The sequence below is a fragment of the Babylonia areolata genome, chromosome 24 (assembly GCF_041734735.1).
Source record: "Babylonia areolata isolate BAREFJ2019XMU chromosome 24, ASM4173473v1, whole genome shotgun sequence".
NCBI lineage: Eukaryota > Metazoa > Mollusca > Gastropoda > Neogastropoda > Buccinidae > Babylonia > Babylonia areolata.
This window is the reverse complement of record NC_134899.1, coordinates 40,887,841-40,907,840: the sequence shown is the minus strand read 5'-3', so window position 1 is coordinate 40,907,840 and position 20,000 is coordinate 40,887,841. Positions and strand designations below refer to the sequence as shown.

At 45.4% G+C, this 20,000-nt stretch overlaps 1 protein-coding gene across 4 annotated transcripts in view; it reads left to right on the top strand.

Moving 5' to 3' along the window:
* Window positions 1-20,000, top strand: part of LOC143298888 (uncharacterized) — a 208,853-nt gene that overhangs the window by 145,455 nt on the left and 43,398 nt on the right. For all 4 annotated transcript variants that reach the window (XM_076611902.1, XM_076611904.1, XM_076611899.1 and 1 more), the window contains exon 2: window positions 4,976-5,150. In XM_076611902.1, the coding sequence (XP_076468017.1) occupies window positions 5,089-5,150 (62 nt within the window). In that variant the 5' untranslated portion in view covers window positions 4,976-5,088. The remainder of the gene's footprint in view (window positions 1-4,975; window positions 5,151-20,000) is intronic.

The following is a 20,000-nucleotide window of genomic DNA, read 5'->3' as shown; positions in this document are numbered from 1 at the left end:
TCTGTTTCTGTTAGTGATAAGTTTAGTTCAAACAGAATATTGTTTTAACCAGTTTCTCACCACCGACCACTAGTGGACTGTCCTCTCTCTTGAGTGCAGCATCACTACGCGGCGCACAACAAACAAACAAACAAACAGTGTCATCTGGAGAAGGGGGTCCCTTTGGAAAAGCAGGATACGAGCAGTCAGCAGTCATGACACTCCTTGACCACGAGGATGGGAGTCGAGGACCTGCAAGTGCCCCCCTCACCCCTCACCTCACCCCTCACCCCTCCCTCGCTTCAAGAGTATCTCTCCTCTCTCTGTCTCTCTCTCTCCGTCTCTTTCTCCTCTCCTTTCTCTCCCTCTAATTCTCTCTCTCTCTCTCTAATCATCCCTGTCTGTATGTCTCTCTTTCTCTCTCTGTATATATTTCTCTCTATCTATCTCTGTCTCTGTCTCCCTCTCTGTCTCTGTCTCCGTCTCTCTCTTTGTCTCTTTGCCTGTCTCCCCCCCCTCCCCTGTCTCTCTCTTTCTCTGTCTCTCTCTCTATCACTTTCTCATTCTCTGTCACTCTCTCTCTCTTTTTCTCTCTTTTTTCCCTCTCTCTCTTTCTATTTCCTCTCTGTCTGTCTGTCTGTCTCTCTTTCTGTCTGTCTTTTTCTCTCTCTTTCTTTGTCTCTCTTCCACTGTCTCTGTCTCTCTTTCTCCCTTTTCCCTTCCTCTGTCTCACTTTGTCACTCTTTCTCTGTCTGTCTGTCTCTGTCTCTGCCTCCGTCTCTCTTTGTCTCTCCGCCTCCCCGTCCACACACACACACTCACATGATCACACAACTGCAAACACACACACACGCGCGCGCGCGCGCACACATACACACACACACACACACACACACACACACACACACACACACATACACACTCACACACAACCACACAACTGCAAACACACACACACGCATACACACTCACACACAACCACACAACTGCAAACACACACGCACACACACACACACACACACACACACACACACACACACACACACACACACACACACACACACACAAACAACTCGACAGCACTTGAATCATTTCCTGTGTTTGGCGCCCATTGCTCAGGTCTCAATGACTGTGATGAAACGGCACGAGAGTGTTAACAGATCGGATGATTAGACGGGTTTGCAGTGTGATAAAAAGAACTGTGGAGCCTTTTTTGTTTTCTCTCTCTTTAACAGACTTTTTTTTTTTCTCGGGAATTATATGACTGTGAGACACCGTGGCAGAACGGGTCAGACGTTGTACTTGTGATCCAGTGTTCACCAGAGATGAGGGTTCGAGCCTCCTGTTTCGGCATGGTGTTGGGTCCTTTGGAAAGGCAAGTTACTACGATTTTCCTCACTCCATGCAGGTGTGAATGGGTACCTGACTTCGGTTAGGGAAGGAGAAGATCTGCACTCGCTTTCCTATTCGAAACTTAAGACCAGTGGATATGAATTAACTGACGGGCGCAATAGCCGAGTGGTTAAAGCGTTGGACTGTCAATCTGAGGGTCCCGGGTTCGAATCACGGTGACAGCGCCTGGTGGGTAAAGGGTGGAGATTTTTACGATCTCCCAGGTCAACATATGTGCAGACCTGCTAGTGCCTGAACCCCCTTCGTGTGTATATGCAAGCAGAAGATCAAATACGCACGTTAAAGATCCTGTAATCCATTTCAGCGTTCGGTGGGTTATGGAAACAAGAACATACCCAGCATGCACACCCCCGAAAACGGAGTATGGCTGCCTACATGGCGGGGTAAAAACGGTCATACACGTAAAAGCCCACTCGTGTGCATACGAGTGAACGCAGAAGAAGAAGAAGAAGAAGAAGAATTAACTGCCCCGGCGGCAGCAAAAGACTGTGGGACTTTTAACCTTTGTTTTTATATAAAGAAATGTTATTTTTTTTAAAGAAAGGTGTTAACAGATTCAACGATTCCTTGATATTGCTGTATCCCATCAAACTCGGGAACTATACATTTGTAACTGTATTACTTTAGCAATAGAAGTTCTTTCTACCGGGCAACTCTTTTGCTACGCTATGCCGACCGTGGAACAGTGTGGAAAATTGATGTGCATGCGAAAGGTAAATACACACACTGATACAGGACAGTAAAGACATACGGCAGAGGCGACCAAATGTACCGGGTGACAAAGTGGTGACAAATTAATATTGCACAGCGACTATATGCACAGGGCGACAGCTTGTACAGGACGACACAAAATAACACGGCAAGTGTGACAAAATGTGCAGGGGCGACGAAATAACACGACAGGGGTGACAAAATATGCAGGGGCGACAAAGTTGAGCCTTCACACGCGCAGGGCAGGCCGTTGACAAGTTAAGTATTGTGCGTGTAACAATGCGACGTGAAACTTGTGTGGTCCTGACAGTGAAACAATAATGGCTGGAATGTTTCTACAGTTGTTGTTTGTTTATGTTTTTGTTTTTTTTATATTCTGTGGAGACAGATGCATCGCAGGGATGCCAGCCTAACTCAGCAGCCCGACGATATGTTGTATAGACTCCTGCCTGTCACATGAGAACCGTCTCTCGTCTCTTTGGCACTTGGGAGTGAGCTCCTCTCCCTCACTTCTTGTAGCTCGACGTAATTCATTGGTGTGGCGGCGGCATATGTGTAATGTTTTGCTGGTGGGGTTCGGGTTAACTTGCTGCGAGAATTACGGCCCATTTCTCCTCGTTTCGGATCGTTTACTGGGCGCGAAACTGACTCAGGGTTGAAGTCTGGCTATCTGTTCTGCTGTGCGTTTAAAACTCCGCTCCTCCAAACAGTGATTTATGGTTCTGGGAGGGTTTAGAAGCTGGTGATGGTGATGGTGATGAATGCCAGTTGGTGTTTGCGACACGATGTGGAGAGAGAGAGAGAGAGAGAGAGAGAGAGAGAGAGAGAGAGAGAGAGAGAGAGAGAGACAGAGACAGAGAGACAGAGACACACACACACACACACACACACACACACACACACACACACACACACACACACACACACACACACACACAGAGAGAGAGAGAGAGAGAGAGAGAAACAGGCGTGAGCTGAAGAAAACAAGAAGAGGAAATTATTGCTGTTCTGTTTTTTTGTGTGACTCCCCCCAAAAACTGGCATCTGGTGTTTTCTTGTGTCAGACCCGTTTTGTACCCAGCAGCCCTTTATAACCTGGTTTCTGCCTTCCTGCTAATTGATGCTGTTCCAGGATTTTTACCCCTCCCTAGCCCTCCCTCCCCCTTTTTAACCTTCCGTTTTTGTTGTTGTTGTTTTTGTTATTTTTTATTTATTTATTTTTTTTTTTTTTTGCTACCCCATCATCTGCACCGTTTCAGTGGCATTATTCCCACGCCGCTCATTTAGATTCCCCCAATACACGGCCACACCCGGGTTCGTCCTTCGCAGTTCCAGCGTCGGCAGTCCACAGGGAACCATCGATGTTAGGTCGCCAGGAGGCCACACACCAGAGGAGACCCTGCACTGCTGTTGAGTCACTTCGGTGGTGTTCAGTGGTGCCTGTTCTGTTTTAACGTACTTAGGACACCACCTATAAGTCCCCTTCTAACGACAATAATGGCTTAGTCGCGGAGCCAGACTGAGTGAGCGTCCCTCCCAGAGTGGAGACCGCCACCACGTCCCTCAAACAACAGCCACCCATAAATCTGCCGACACTGACGACATTGACAGGACTCACCCAAAGTACGGAAGTGGAGGGGTATCGAAACTGAGGTCACCATGCGAGCAGGGCATGAAAGGCCACAGACTTTGAGACTATATTTTTTTTTATATTGATGACGATGAAGACGATGTTGCTATGGAGGTCCATTTTGGTTTGGGACTGCGTGACAAGGCTGTACTCAACGCTTCCTGTCATAATGATATCCCGGCGTTAACCAGGCCCGAGAGATACAGACACTTGCAGTGTTGGTCAGGTAATTAGAGCAACACACCCAGAGACGCATCCTTGAAGTGGATGACACTCGACTGTGTGGTCCCAGTCTCCCCATTTAAGCCCACAGCACACTCAACTCTGGGTAGGAGCCGGCCACGGGCCGAAAAACCCACCTCCGCTGGGATTCGAACCCGCGTCCTCCCAGCCGTCAGTCCGCGACGCTAACCACTTCGCCACGGCGGCTGTTACCTTCCGTTTTTTTGTTGTTGTTTAATCGTACACCAAGATTCCCAGAGACTTGGCGGACATTCCAGACATCCCCCCCTCCCCCTTTTTTTAAAAAATTTTGCTGTTTTTGTTGTTGTTGTTGTTTATTTATCTATCTGTTTATCTATGTATTTATTTATTTGTCTATTTATCTATTTATTATTTATTTTTCTTCCTTCTTGGGCTGCAACTCCCACGTTCACTCGTATGTACATGAGTGGGCGTTTACGTGTTTGATAGTAGTTACCACACCATGTACGCAGCCATACTCCGTTTTCGGGGGGTATTTATTCATTTACTTTCGTTTGTTTGTTTGGTTTGCTTGCCATGGAATTTTTTGATGGCTGACAAAGCAAAACAGGAAGCGATCTGCCCCTTTGACCCAAACTAGCCTTTAACTTCATGACTCCGTGTATCATACATGCGAGCCCGTATTTGTAAGCTGTCAGGTTGATATTGGTCTGGACGCCCGAATTTCACTCAGAGAAATTGTGTTGTATCAACACAACGCAACGCAACGCAACGCAACGCAACACAGCACAGCACAGCACAGCACAACACAGCACAGCACGACACAACACAACACAACGCAACACAACACAACGCAAGGCAAGGCAAGTCAACGCAATACAATACAATATAATACAATACAGCACAACGCAACGCAACACAATGCAATGCGAACGCAGCGCAATAGAATAGAATAGAATAGAATAGATACAATACAATACAATACAATACAATTGCTGTTTCCAGACTTGTTTTCAAACCAGCTTGACGTGTTTTCAGGCCAGTGACGTGGACACCATGAGAATCCCCCAGGAAGCGTGGGATACATAATCCAGGCACCTGATTGGACACTTCTAACCATGTGACTTGGAGTACTGACGTCACAAACACTCATGGCTTCACGGGACCACGACGACATGCTTCGAGAACTACAAAACCCGACGGGATTTGTGCTGTGAGAGCTTTGGATTTTGTTCTCTATGTCTCTCTCTCACTCTCTGTGACGGTCTCTCTCTGTCTCTGTCTCTCTCTGTCTCTGCCTCTTTCTCTCTCTCTCTCTCTCTTTGACTGCCTCTGTTTCTGTCTGTCTGCTGTCTGTCTGTCTCTCTCCCTCCCCCTCCCTCTCTCTCTCTGTCTCTGTCTCTGTCCCGGTCTGTCTGTCTGTCTCTCTTTGACTGTCTCTCTGTCTGTCTGTCTCTCTCTGTCTCTCTCTTTGACTGTCTCTGTTTCTGTCTGTCTCTGTCTGTCTCTCTGTCTGTCTCACTCTCTCTCTTTGACTCTCTATGTTTCTGTCTGTCTGTCTGTCTGTCTGTCTCTCTCTTTGACTCTATGTTTCTGTCTCTCTGTCTGTCTGTCTGTCTCCCCGTTCATTGTTGTCTTCGCGTGTTGTATAGTATTCTTAATGCATTATGCTCAAGCGCTATTGCTTTCTGATTTTAAAAAAAATTTAATTTACTTTTTCGTCACAAAATTTTCTCTCTGTGGAATGCAGGGCTGTTTTCTCATGTGACAGCGCCTTGCCACAGTATAGCGCCACCTTTTCTTTATATGTGTAGTTGTTTTTTTTTACCCTGTATGCATAAACAGCCGTTATATTTCTCTGAAAAAAATGGTACTTGTCTGTGTATACTGCCGCGGTTTCTTTTACGTGAATAAGGCGCCTGCAGCTGGTTGCACTGAACCTCGGTTTAGTGTGTTCTTCAAAAGACTAGCACCCAGGCCATCACTCGAGACAACAGAAGGAGGAGTGTGGGAGGGGTGCATGGGTAAAAACAACAACTAAAATCAGGTCCTTGCGTTAACCGAACCTAGTCCACGCACTTTCTAATTAGGCGTCCTGCCCAGCAAGGCGACTTGTGTCACTGACATACATAGCCATGAAATCGACGGGCGCAACAGCCGAGTGGTTAAAGCGTTGGACTTTTCAATCTGAGGGTCCCGGGTTCGAATCTCGGTGACGGCGCCTGGTGGGTAAAGGGTGGAGATTTTTTTCCGATCTCCCAGGCCAACATATGTGCAGACCTGTTTGTGCCTGAACCCCCTTCGTGTGTATAGGCAAGAAGAAGATCAAGTACGCACACGTTAAAGATCCTGTAATCCATGTCAGTGTTCGGTGGGTTATGGAAACAAAGAACATACTCAGCATGCACACCCCCGAAAACGGAGTATGGCTGCCTACATGGCGGGGTAAAAACGGTCCTACAGGTAGAAGCCCGCTCGTGTACATTCGATTGAACGTGGGAGTTGCAGCCCACGAACGCAGAAGAAGAAAAAGAAGACGAAGCTACGAAATCAAATCAAGTCATATCAAATCAAACATGTATCCAACAGCCCACTGAGTCCAGTCCTCTTTAATCAATCAAACTGGCCTGTCCTGTGTCCATACACACATCCCTTTGATATGATGAATCTGGAGTTCTTAGGACTTGTTCAACACTGCATGGAACAGAACAATCAACGTCCTCTGCGCTTGGTGGCGCGATGGCCTAGTGGTAACGCTTCCTACTAGAAAGCGAGTGCCACATAGGGTTCGAATCCCACATACGACCCCGGGATCTTTAACACCTCCCTCTCCCCATCCGCTCTCACCATTACAAGATTCGGCGGTGGTCTGGGTGCCAGTCTTTCGGATGAGAGGATAGAAATCCAGCTTGAGAGTAAAACAAAGACAATTTCAGACTAAAGATAAAGGGGTGGCGCCACACTGTGCCGCCGCACTCTCCTCTCCGGGAAGAGCAGCACTACTTTCGAACAAATAAATCTGTTGTCACAATACAATACAATGCAATACAAAACAAAACAATACAATACAATACAGCGTTACGTAACGCAACGCAATGCAATACAATACAATACAATACAGCGTTGCGTAACGCAACGCAATGCAACCATAATACAATGCAATACAATACAATACAATACAACGCGTCGCAAAACAACACAACACAACACACGGCACGACGCGACGCGACGCGACACGACACGACACGACACGACACGACACGACACGACACGACACGACACGACACGACACGACACGACACGACACGACACGACACGACACGACACGACACGACACGACACGACACGATACGACACGACACAACAGAGCACAGCAGAGCCTAGCACAGCACAACACAGCACAGCACAGCACAACACAGCACAACACAGCACAACACAGCACAGCACAACACAGCACAGCACAGCACAACACAGCACAGCACAGCACAGCACAGCACAGCACAACACAGCACAGCACAACACAACACAGCACAGCACAACACAGCACAGCACAGCACAACACAGCACAGCACAGCACAATGATATTCGTAATGTGCGATTTTGTTTCGTTTTGTTTGTTTGCTTGTTTTTTTTTTCCATGCACTGTTGAAGCCTTCGTGGATTCAGTCAGTCAGTCCGTCAGTCAGTCAGTCAGTCCGTCAGTCCGTCAATCAACCAGTCGATTGCTCATTACCGTTGTATTTTGATCATATTTTTGCCCAATGTACTTCTAAGGCCCTCCCACACAGCCATGCTTGGCTGAAAGTCATTTTCAGTTCACTTCCTGTTTGTTTATGTGAATGAGATGCGTGCGTGTGTGCGTGCGTGCGTGTGTGCTTGCGTGTGTGTGTGTGTGTGTGTGTGTGTGTGTGTGTGTGTGTGTGTGTGTGTGTGTGTTGATTTACAGGAAGTTCAGCGGTTTGATAATGATCGGACCAGTGAGTGTGTGTGAGAGGATGGGCGTATTTCTGTGGGTGGGGTTGGAATGTGTGTGTGTGTGTGTGTGTGTGTGTGTGTGTGTGTGTGTGTGTGTGTGTGTGTGTTTGTGTGTATGCGGATGTGTGTGTGTGTGTGTGTGTGTGTGTGTGTGTGTGTACGCTCTCTCTCTCTCTCTCTCTCTCTCTCTCTCTCTCTCTCTCGCTCTCTCATCATTTTAGATTATATTGGGAAGAGAAGCATAGAGTGAGGGCGCGAGAGAGTGTGAGTGTGCATGCAAGAGGGTAAGACAAGGCAAGACAAGACAAGACAGAACTCTTTATTTTCAAGGATAATAGATAAGCACTGACGCGCTTTTTTTTTTTCATCCAGTCCCCGTCCTGAAACAGGGTCTACACTACACAATACTGCATTATATATGTCATGTCTCATAAGAGAGAGAGAGAAAGAGAGACAGAGAGAGAGAGAGAGAGAGAGAGAGAGAGAGAGAGAGATATCCAGACAGACAGACACACAGACACAGAGAGAGTGAGAGAGTAGCCCACTGGATGTCATAGCTCATAAGAAAACGAACAATGTGTGAACGCACACAAGTGACAACTGAACTAATTATTGTACAGTTTCTTCCTCCAAATAATATCCCGTACAAAGCAATAAACGATGCTCACTCCTCAATCCATGACATATGAACTTTTCGAGGTCTGGTTGTTCGAAGTCAGAACCTCTGATACTGGGGCCCATTTGATGTAACCAGAACAAACAAGAATTTCCGAATCAAGCACCACAGACCATTCACCCCTTTACCTCTGAACATTTTTGTGTGTGTGTGTGTGTGTGTGTGTGAAATACGATCAGTATGACAGGAGTTTTGACGAAACAATATTTCCTTAATACGATCAGTATGACAGCAGCTTTGATGAAACAATATTTCCTTCTTTTTTTTTAACACATGTCAGTTATGGCATTTTTTTTTGTTTGTTTTTTTTGTTTTTTTTGTTTTTGCTGAACCAAAAACAAGTAGCACTTTCTCCAGAGGAAGACGTTCAAAACTACTAGATGACCGAAATTCTGACCTATAAGCTCAGTATCTCTGTTGTTGTTTTTTTTTCTCTCTCAGCCATGAGGTGACAGTCCTTCGCTGTCGAAGCATACTTGTCAGCAGCTGTTAAGGGGTTGGAAAAAGCAAAAACACAGCAAGTGGAAGAGGTACTTGAGATAAAGAGCTCAACAAGCCTGGATGTCAGTGGCGCTCAGTGCGCTATGGGGTCGGTGTCAGTGGCATGTCCGATATGAGTGGCCCTCTCTCTTGCGTCTCCAAGTACTGCCTGTAGGGAGCATGGGATCACTCTCTGCTTCCCCCTTCTGTATGTGTCTCTGTCTCTTTTTCTGCCTGTCTCCCTCCCTGCCTGTCTATCACTCTCCCTATAAATTATCTGTCGGTCTGTCTCTGTCTGTGTATGTATCTGTCTGTCTGTACGTCTCTCTCTCTGTCTGTCTCTCTCTCTCTCTGCCTCTGTCTCTCCGTCTCTCTCTGTCTGTGTCTTTCTGTCTGTCTGTCTATCTGTCTGTCCCCACCCACCTCTCTCTCTTCTCACATATTGGGAGAGAGAGGGGAGAGACAGACAGACAGACAGACAGACAGAGCCAGCCAGCCAACCAGACAGACAAACAGGGAAAGAGAAAACGGGGCATACTTGGTATTCTGAAACTCGAAAGCTTGTTTCTGTGTGAAGAAAACGTGGTACGCGAACACTAATAAAACTCGACTTCACACTCACACTGCAATAGTCCTTTAACTATTCATTCTAAGAACCACAGTACTTAAGAGTCGTACTAGACAGCCAAGTGTCTTGTTGTGAACCATTTGGAATGACTTCTACAGCTGTTCATGAATACAGGATTTTGGGAACAGGCTTACGAAAGCATTTGGGTTGTATGTTTTTTTTTCCCCTTTGGTATATTTCTTGAAATTAGAACTATTATTGAAATATTGTTTTACATCTATCCAGATATTACACAAAAACATGGAAAGTAATAGAGATAGACAAGATAAGAAAGAAAAAGAAAGAAAGAAAGAAAGAAGAGGAAAGATATAACATGCGTTCCATAATGGTCAAGCCATGTGTTGGTGTTACCAATTCATTGGATGAAAGAAGACGTTGCATAAGTTACATGACGGTCAAGCCATGTGTGCGATGTATCACCGTCTCATTCGCTGTAGACAAACCAGTCAAATGTTCCACCCCTGCTGAGTCAACCTTTCTCCTTCATCAGTCGCCATAATCATTCCACTTTATGACGGGCGCAGTAGCTGAGTGGTTAATGCGTTGGACTTTCAATCTGAGGGTCCCGAGTTCGAATCTCGGTAACGGCTCCTGGTGAGTGAGGGGTGGGGATTTTTCCGTGTCTCCCAGGTCAACATAAAGTGCAGACCTGCTTGTGCATGAACCCCCTTCGTGTGTATACGCAAGCTGAAGATCAAATACGCATGTTAAAAATCCTGTCATCCATGTCAGCGTTCTGTGAGTTTTGGAAACAAGAACATATCCAGTATGCACACCCCCGAAAACGGGGTATGGCTGCCGACATGGCGGGGTGAAAATGGTCATACGCGTAAAAGCCCACTCGTGTACTTACGAATGAACCTGGGAGTTGCAGCCCTTGAAAGAAGAAGAAGAAGAAGAAGAAGAAGAATTCCACGTCATGTCTGCCTTTCTGATATCTGTTGAAGCTAACCACCCCATGAACAGTGCTTGCCAATTTTTCCGCTTACACAGGAAACGAATGATGAACGCCCACTGGCAGCCGCCATTCGGCTCTACCCAGGTAGGCAGTCTGTTGTGGAAATGACCCCGTCTTTGTACAGCTCTTAGAGCTTGGTCTCAGACCGAGGATAAGCGCTATATAAGTATCCATGTTATTTATCTCATCACCTGTACCGTTTCAGTGGCTTTTTTCTTTAACTCATACGCCGATCATTCAGAACTATCCATACGCAGCCACATTCGAATTCGTCTGTCGCGGTTCCAGCGTCGGCAGTCGTCTGGAAACGAATCGATGTTAGGTCGCCGGGAGGCCACACACCAGAGGAGAATCTTCACAACTGCTGGGTCACCGGTGGTGTTGAGTAGTGCCTGTTGTGATTTAACGTACGTAGGACACCAGAGAGAGAGAGAGAGAGAGAGAGAGAGAGAGAGAGAGAGAGAGAGAGAGATGACAATGACAATGACAAATGTTTTATTGAGGATAGAATGGATAAGCTGGAAGCTTCTTTATACCATGCCCTCACACACGCATACACACACATACACACAATATGATAAATGAAATGAGAGAGAGAGAGAGAGAGAGAGAGAGAGAGAGAGAGAGAGAGAGAGAGAGAGAGAGAGAGCTTTCCCGATTCATATAGTTTTCGGCTTCTCCTGAAGTTCTTTTTTTCTTTTTCTTTTTTTTTTTTTTTTTTTCCGTCAGCGCGCACGCCTTTCAGTTCTGTTTGCGATCTGAGTAGGTTTCTGGTATCTGTCCACAAACGTATTTGAAATTAAACACTCTTCTGTTGCGAAGAGCGTGTGTGCACATGTGTGTGTGTGGAGGGGAGGGAGGTGCAGGCGTGTGTTTGGAAGATAGATAGATAGACAAACAGATAGACAGATAGATAGACAGGCAGACAGACAGACAAAGATGCTGATTAGGCGATTCGGGAACGGCGAGAAGACGAAAGAGGACAACGAATCATGGTCTTTAGGGGGCCATTGATGGTGGCTGTACGATCAAAACGTTGGCGAACCGGGACTAGGTGAATCAGGACTAGGTGAATCAGAACTAGGGGAATCGGGACTAGGTGAACCAGGAATAGGAGAATCAGGACTAGGTGAACCAGGAATAGGAGAACCAGGACTAGATGAATCAAGACTAGGCGAACTAGGACTAGACGAACCGGGACGAGGTAAATCGGGACTAGGTGAATCAGGACTAGGTGAACCAAGACCAGGCGAATCGGGGCTAGGAGAACCAGGACTAGGTGAATCAGGACTAGGCGAACTTGGGCTAGGTGACTCAGAACTGTGTGAACCAGGACTAGGTGAATCAGGACTAGGCGAACTGGGGCTAGGAGAATCAGGACTGTGTGAACCAGGACTAGGTGAATCAGAACTAGGCGAACCGGGTCTTGGAGAATCAGGACTAGGTGAGTCAAAACTAGGCGAAACAGGATAGGCGAATCAGGGCTAGGTGAATCAGAACTAGGTGAACACCAGGACTAGATGAATCAGGACTAGGCGAATCGAGGTGACACCAGCTGACGGTAACACCCGTCGTGTTCTCCCTCCCCCAACCCCCACCCCAACCCCCCGCCCCCACCCCTCCCACCCCACTCCGCATACCTTCTCCACCCCATCCCTTTGACCCCCTCTTCATTCCTCACTCTACCGCACCCCCTCCCCCCCTTAACCACCTCACCCCTACCCCCACCTCCACTGGACTCCACTTCTTCCTGTCCGTTCCTCCACCCCTCATACACCCTTCCCCCCCTTCCCCCACGCCCCCTTTTATCCCCCTTCCTCCCACACCTGCTCACCCTCACACCCACCCACCCACACATACACAGAGCCCCTCTATTCAGGTAAGGTCACCAGCCAACAAGCTGGTACTGTGCTTCCTTTGTTCCTGGCGCAGACTGGCAGGCGGACAGACTGACAGACAGACAGACAGACTGACAGACAGACAGACAGACAGACTGACAGACTGACAGAGGCCAGCTAACCTGTCTGACGCAGGACACACACACACACACACACACACACACACACACACACACACACACACACACACACACACACACGTCCTTTAAGGTCGCGCGTCCAAACTCTGGCGATACAAAATAAAACAAAATACAGGAAAGTCAGAGGTGGAAGAGCTGAATATGGGTGGTGGATGGGGGCTGGGGGGAGCGGGGCTGAGGGGGGGGGGGGGGGCAGGAGTTGTTAGGTGAGTGGAGATGGAAGAGGAGGGAGTTGGGAGGGGGTTAGGGGTAAGGGGGGTGGGGGGTATGCGTAGGTGTGAGTGGGGGTGGGGTTGGGGAATGTGAGGCAGAGGTCACAAAGGTTCCTTGTCGTCACCTTACTCCATTTCTGGTCTTGAGTCAACTGACAGGAATTTTTATTCCATTTTATTTTATTTTATTCTATTTCATTTCATATGTTATTTTATTTTGGTTTATTCTATTTTATCTTGGTTTATTTTATTGTACTTTATTTTATTCTGTTTTATTTTACACTGTTTTATTGCACTCCATTTTACTTTATTCTATTTCATCTTATTTTATTCAGGGAAGGGAGATAAAGCTGGCGGACACTCGAAGAAGACAAGACAGGTTCCATTGGTCCAAAAACATCCGTCTTTGTCAGACTGTATCTCATCCTGTATATCATTCTCTGCGCCTTCCTGGATGTCACCACTAATGCTGCTCGAGACGGCAGTTTCAGTTCAGTTTCAGTTTCAGTCTCTCAAGGAGGCGTCATTGCGTTCGGACAAAACCCTATGCGCTACACCACATCTGCCTGAACAGCAGCATAAACCAACGCGCTTGTCAGGCCTTGAGTGCTTGCTTATGTATGTGTATACCTATCAAAGTCAGTGGATTTCTGCTTCTTTTTTTTTTCTCGGTTTTTTTCGGGTTTTTTTTCCAGACCGAGTTTCACACAAAGAAATATGTTGTGATAAAAAAAATGTACAGTACACTGCACCACACTACACTACACTAAACTAAACTAAACTACAATACAATACAATACAATACAATACTGACAGTGCCTGCTTCCCGACTCTGACGATGGCGTCATCTTAATGGCGTGTCCCTGCTACGTGTTTTTTGTTGTTTTTTTCATGGGAGAATAATCATTGCTGATGCTGTTTATTGTTAGTGTACCTGCACAATCAATGATGTGTTGCTCGAGTCAGCGCATTTGTATGCGGGTGACTGAAATTCCCTCATTTCTGCCTTCTATTGACTGATTTCCGATTGATATGGACAGTTATATAGCGTCTGTTCTCGGTCAGAGACCAAGCCCCCCTCAAGCGCTTTACAAAGACGGAGTCATTTGCACAACAGACTGCCTTCCTGGGTAGAGCCGATTGGGAGCTGCATTTAGGCGCTAGTCATTCGTTTCCTGTGTCATTCAACCAGACTTTAATCACACACCCCCTCCCCCCCCCCCCCCCCCCCCCCCCCCCACACACACACATTTGAGTGGATTTTGCGACAACGTTTCCTTTCGACACGGACAACTCTCGTTTCCTTGGATTCTTTTACGTGGTGAAGGGCTCGGGGATTCCTGTTGTGTTAATCTGCCCTGCCAGAGTGAAGTGGGTAAAAAATGCATTGTACGACCTGAAAGTGACATTGCAAAAATCTTCCGGAGGCTAAATTTCGCACTTAAACTTTCTAATTTTAGCCCCTCGTAAATCTCCCTGCTTAAGTAACGTGGCGTTTTTATCTCCCTCCGCCCTGAAAGAAAGGAAACGCTGTCGGAAATAGACTGGTTTCCGGGTTGTCGCTAAAGGTTGTCTGGTCAGGCCAGGGGTCATGTTTTGAAGTGGGGGGGAGGTGTGTAGTTGATACCGGGCCTGACTGGGTCAGGAAGGATACTGTAATGCAACTGTCTTCCTTTGCAGAAGAACACAGTCCCTGATTTCCTGTTGGTTTGTTGGTTTGTTTAAGTGTTTTTTTCTATTTTTGTCTAGAGTTACGAAGGAGTTTGTGCAGTCTAAAACGCTGTTTGGGCTCAGTAAAAGGTGTATTTCATAGTTGTTTTGTCGTTGTTATTTGTTTGTTTGTTTGTTGTTGTTGTTGTTGTTGTTGTTGTTGTTGTTGTTGTGTGTGTGTGTGTGTGTGTGTGTGTGTACACATGTGAAGTGTATAGCGTGATATTTTGATTAGTGAATTGGTAGGAACATATCTCATTCGGGTTTGTTGTTGTTGTTGTCTGTTCTTTCTTTCTTGCGCACTTTCTGTCTTTCTGTCTGAGGTTCTGTCTGTCTGTCTGTCAGTATGTATGTATGTCTGCTTCAGATTCTCTCTTTCCCTGTCTGTCTGTCTGACTGTCTGTCTCTCTTTCTGTCTCTCTCTCCATTCTTCTCTTTCCCTGTCTGTCTGTCTCCCTCAGCCCCCTTCTCTCCCGCTCTCTCCCTGTCCCTCTATCTCCTTCCCTCTGTCTCACGCCCCCCCCCCCACCCCCCCCCCCCTATCTCTCTCTCCGTTCACCAATCTGGATGAAAACTGACCACGTTATTTGCCATTTCCTGTGTATGTCTGTAGACCGTGCCTGCAAGTGTCGTTTTCATGTTATCTTCTTTCTTTCCTTAGTTTCCCTTTTTTTTTTTCTTTCTGATCCATTAGTATTGAAGTATAGACTGCCACAAGGTTCGGTCCTCGGCCCAGTTTTATTTACAATGTGTACACAGCCCCTAAGCACTGTCGATTGTCAGCCAGGTCACTCATAACATTTCTTTGCTGCTGATTCCCAACGCCGCAACTCCAATTTTCCCTCGACTTTTTCCTACTCTTGCTTGTAGTTTGAAAAATTGTATCGAGGATGCGGTTGAGTGGATGGGTGAGAACAAGCTGAAGATGAATGAGGATAAACCTGAGCTTATTGCTATTGGCACCGACTCAAAGATTTGCCAGTCCATCTCTGATCTGATGTCCATTTCTGGTTGTGTGGCATATGCAATTTTCCCAGTTTTAGAAGAAAAGAAAAGGCTTCTACTTTGATGAAAACAACTTTCCATGGATGCGCATGTCAAACACTTGTGCCAAACTGTCTGTCACGTACATCAGGCAGACTATACTCACTCTCCACTGCTGCTGACAGCAAGCTTGCTCTTTGTTTCATACTGTCATGGTATCAAACCTGATAACGAAACTTCAACGCATTCAGAATCATGCAGCCCGACTCAGTCGTGCTCCGTAAACCCAGGGTCGAGAGTGCAGCATCACTGCTCATCAGAACACTCCACTGGCTTCCTGTGCGAAGGCTAGAATCCAATACAAGATTGCTTGTCTCTGCTTTCAGTGTCTGTATCACAGTGATAGGCAACCCTATCTTTCTCCGTCTCTACCACGCTGGAATGAATCACAGGATCTTAAACGTGCGTATTTGATCTTCTACTTGAGTATACTCACGAAGGAGGTTCAGGCACAAGCAGGTCCGCACATACGTTGACCTGGGAGATCGGAAAAATCTCCACCCTTTACCCACCAGGCGCCGGGACCCTCAGATTGAAAGTCCAACGCTTTAACCGCTCGGCTGTTGCGCCCGTCTAGCTTTGAATTCGTCTGGGGGCAATAGAATGCTCTTGAATAAATGAAGGAAGCATAAACCAAAGCTCTGCTTGCAGCCTGTAAAGTCCTACATCCTAAATCTCTGGCTGAATGAAATACACAGGGAGAAGAACAATGCGCCCTTTAACAAATTAAAAAAGGAAAGAAAAAGAAAAGACCTTGACACCACCGCTTTTGTCTTGTCCATTGTTTTCTGCGGTGGGGCAAGGCAGATGGAAAATTTTTAACAACTCCGAGTTCCGAGTTTTGACATTGTAATTAGAACCTCTAACACACAACTTTATTGTTATTTTAAATTTATTATTATTATTAATTAAAAAATATTATTTATTTATTTTTTTTTAAATTAAAAAAACAAACTTTATTTTATTTTTTTTATTTTTTATTTATTTAATTTTATTTATTTGTTTATTTATTCTTTTTTTTTTTTTCTCAAGGCCTGATTAAGCGCGTTGGGTTAGGCTGCTGGTCAGGCATTTTGCTTGGCAAATGTGGTGTAGCGTATATGGATTTGACCGAACGCAGTGACGCCTCCTTGAGCTACTGATACTGGTATTGTTATCATAACGGATTTTTTTTTTTTTTTTGGGGGGGGGGGGGGGGGGGGGGGGGGGGGTAGGGTGTGTTGTTTTTTTTTTTTTTCCTCTGTGTGAAATTCAGGCTGCTCTCCACCCCACCCCCCCACCCCCGAGAGAGTACTAGAGTGCAGCAACGCCCATACTTTTTTTTTCTTCTTTTTTTTCTGTCTGCAAGAATATTCGGTGGACCATCAAAGCTAAACAATCTACACACTTTGTGCCAAATTCACCCCTTTTGTTGCCGATAGTTCATGAACGTGGATCAACTGCATTTTCGCATACAGGATCTCGGTTTATCGTCACATCCAGATAACTGGCGCAAAATGGCCGAGTGGTGAAAGCTTCGGACGTTCAATCTGAGGGTCCCGGGTTCGAATCTCGGTAACAGTGCCTGATGGGTAAAATGTGGAGATTATTTTTTTCCGATCTCCCAAGTCAACATATTGTGTGCAGACTTGCTAGCGTCTGAACCCCATTCGTGTGTATACGCACACAGAAGATCAAACACGCACGTTATAGATACTGTAATTCTTGTCAGTGTTCCTTTAGTTATGGAAACAAGAACATACCCACCATGCACCCCCCGTGAAAACGGAGTATGGCTGCCTACACGGCAGGGGTAAATAAGCACAAAGAAGTCATGCACGTAAAATGCTACATGTCTGTACGAGTGTGTATGTGTGCGTGATTGAAACCTGATTAAATGACACAGGAAACGAATGACGAGCGCCCATGGGCAGCTGTCGGTCGGCTCTACCCAGGAAGGCAGCCTGTTGTGCAAATGACCCCGTGTTTGTAAAGCGCTTGGAGCTTGATCTCCGACCGAAGATAGTCACGCTGTATAAGTATCCATATCATCATCATCATCATCATCACCAAAACCACCTCTCAAGGTTTAATGAAATTCGTGGTTTAATAAAGGGACTCGAACCTGCGGGCACTGGCTTCCTTGTCGGGCGCATTAACCACTAGGCCACCGTTTCCGCCCCACTCACCCTGTTCACAGTGTGTTCAGCTTGGCTGGCATTTGGCCAGTTTCCGGTAACAAGTCATCGTTCTTCAACTGCCCCTCATGCTTTCCGGTTTTGTTCCCACTTCCGCGTTCAAGCATCGATGGGTTCAACCTACATCCCCCACCCCCACACTCCCCACTCTTTCTTTGGGGGTTGTGAGGGGTTGTCGAACTGCCATTATTTTGATAAAGACAAAGAAATATGAAATTCTGTATATATTGTTTGCGTATTTATTGGTGTATTTATTTATTTATTTATTTATATTTTCTTCATTGAGTTGGATGCTGCACACAGACACACAGACATAAACACAGATATACACAGACATACACACACACACACACACACACACACACACACACACACACACACACACACACACACACATACGCGTGCAGAAATTCTCAGAAGAAAAAAAAAATCGCTAAGCAAAGCAAGCTTCCCACAGATCAAATCCGGCATAATTTTGATGATGAAGGAATCGGGAATCCAGCCATCTGGTTGAAAGGGAATCCAGCAATACAGGGTTACTTTGATGTAAGGGAATCCAGCAGAAAGGTATAAATAACTTTGATGAAAAGGAACCTGACAATTTGGTATAACTTTGATGAAAGGGAACCTAGCAATCCAGGATAACTTTGATGAAAAGAAAAGGAAATCCAGCAGTAAGGTGAAAGTATCAGTATCAGTATCAGTAGCTCAAGGAGGCGTCACTGCGTTCGGACAAATCCAGATACGCTACACTCCATCTGCCAAGCAGATGCCTGACCAGCAGCATAACCCAACGTGCTTAGTCAGGCCTTGAGAACAAAAAAAAAAAGAAAAAAAAAGATAATCATAATAATGATGATGATGATGATGACGATGATAATAATAATCAAAATGAAAGAGAAATAATGATGATAAGCAAATAAATGCAAAACATGAAAACACACACACACACACACACACACACACATGAAGTCAGGTAAAAGCTAGGCAGAACCTAACAATCTGGTACAACTTTGGTTATAAGTGAATCCCACAAAAAGAGCAAGTAATAAAAACGATAAGAGAACAAATCGATAAAAAGAAAAAAATGAAATTATAAAGAAAATAAATTAGTAATGATAATTCTTAACGAGGATCATCAATAACATAGTATTACCGTCGGACTCGGGTTACCAAACAATGTTTTGTTTTCCTTTGCTAGTTTTTTTTTTGTTTTTGTTTTTTGTTTTGTTTTGTTTTATTTTTATTTTCTCCCCAATATGTAGAAGATGATATCGTATTTATCGTGGTGATTCTTTGGATCTTATATCGTATATATCTCGCTGATCAAGTACTGTGAACGACCGTAATTAATATTTTATCGTCTATTGAGAAAGATCCATTTAAAAGTAGTAGTTTGGTGTGCGAGCGCGCGCGCATGTGCACGTACTTTCGAGTTCTACAATCTATAATCAGCCGATTCTTATTATGCACAAATGTTTGGACATATCAGAATAAGAAAAAAAGGAAAAAGAAAAAATATTTCATTTTGGCGTTACAGTACTTCAAATGGAACATTCTTGAATACATTAACCCTGCAACTTGAAATTCTCATCAAGGTTGTTGGAACATTTTTGAATTCGTTAACTCCTTTCCTTAAAAAATCCACCAAGTTTCTAAATTTAATGACGATAGATACTTACCTCGTTTACCTTGATGATATCTTTTAGCAAATAGTATCAAAAAAAAAATTTTTTTTTCCCCCTTTTTTGAGATTTTGGCGGGGGGTGGGCGAGTGGGGGGGGGGAGGGAGGGGGCGTCATGGTTGGTTAAAATCGAAACACCGATTAGAAAGTAACAAACCGAATTGTGATGCCCACATTGAAGGATAACTGGTCAAGTTTGATGACTAAACATGCCCACGTATTCCGTTTGTGTGTGTGTGTGTGTGTGTGTGTGTGTGTGTGTGTGTGTTGTTGTTGTTGTTGGTTTTTTTCGTATCCAAGGAGATAAACCCAGAAAAGAAAGAAAAAGAAAAGAAAAAAAAACAACCCACGATAATCCGACAGAGTAGCGTGTGGCTTCGTAGCGTCATGACGTCAGTGCCGTGAAAAATGGACGCTGTAGTGGCTTTTGATAGGCCGGGCAATCTTAATCACGTGCTTCCTTGGTTTATGCCAATAACG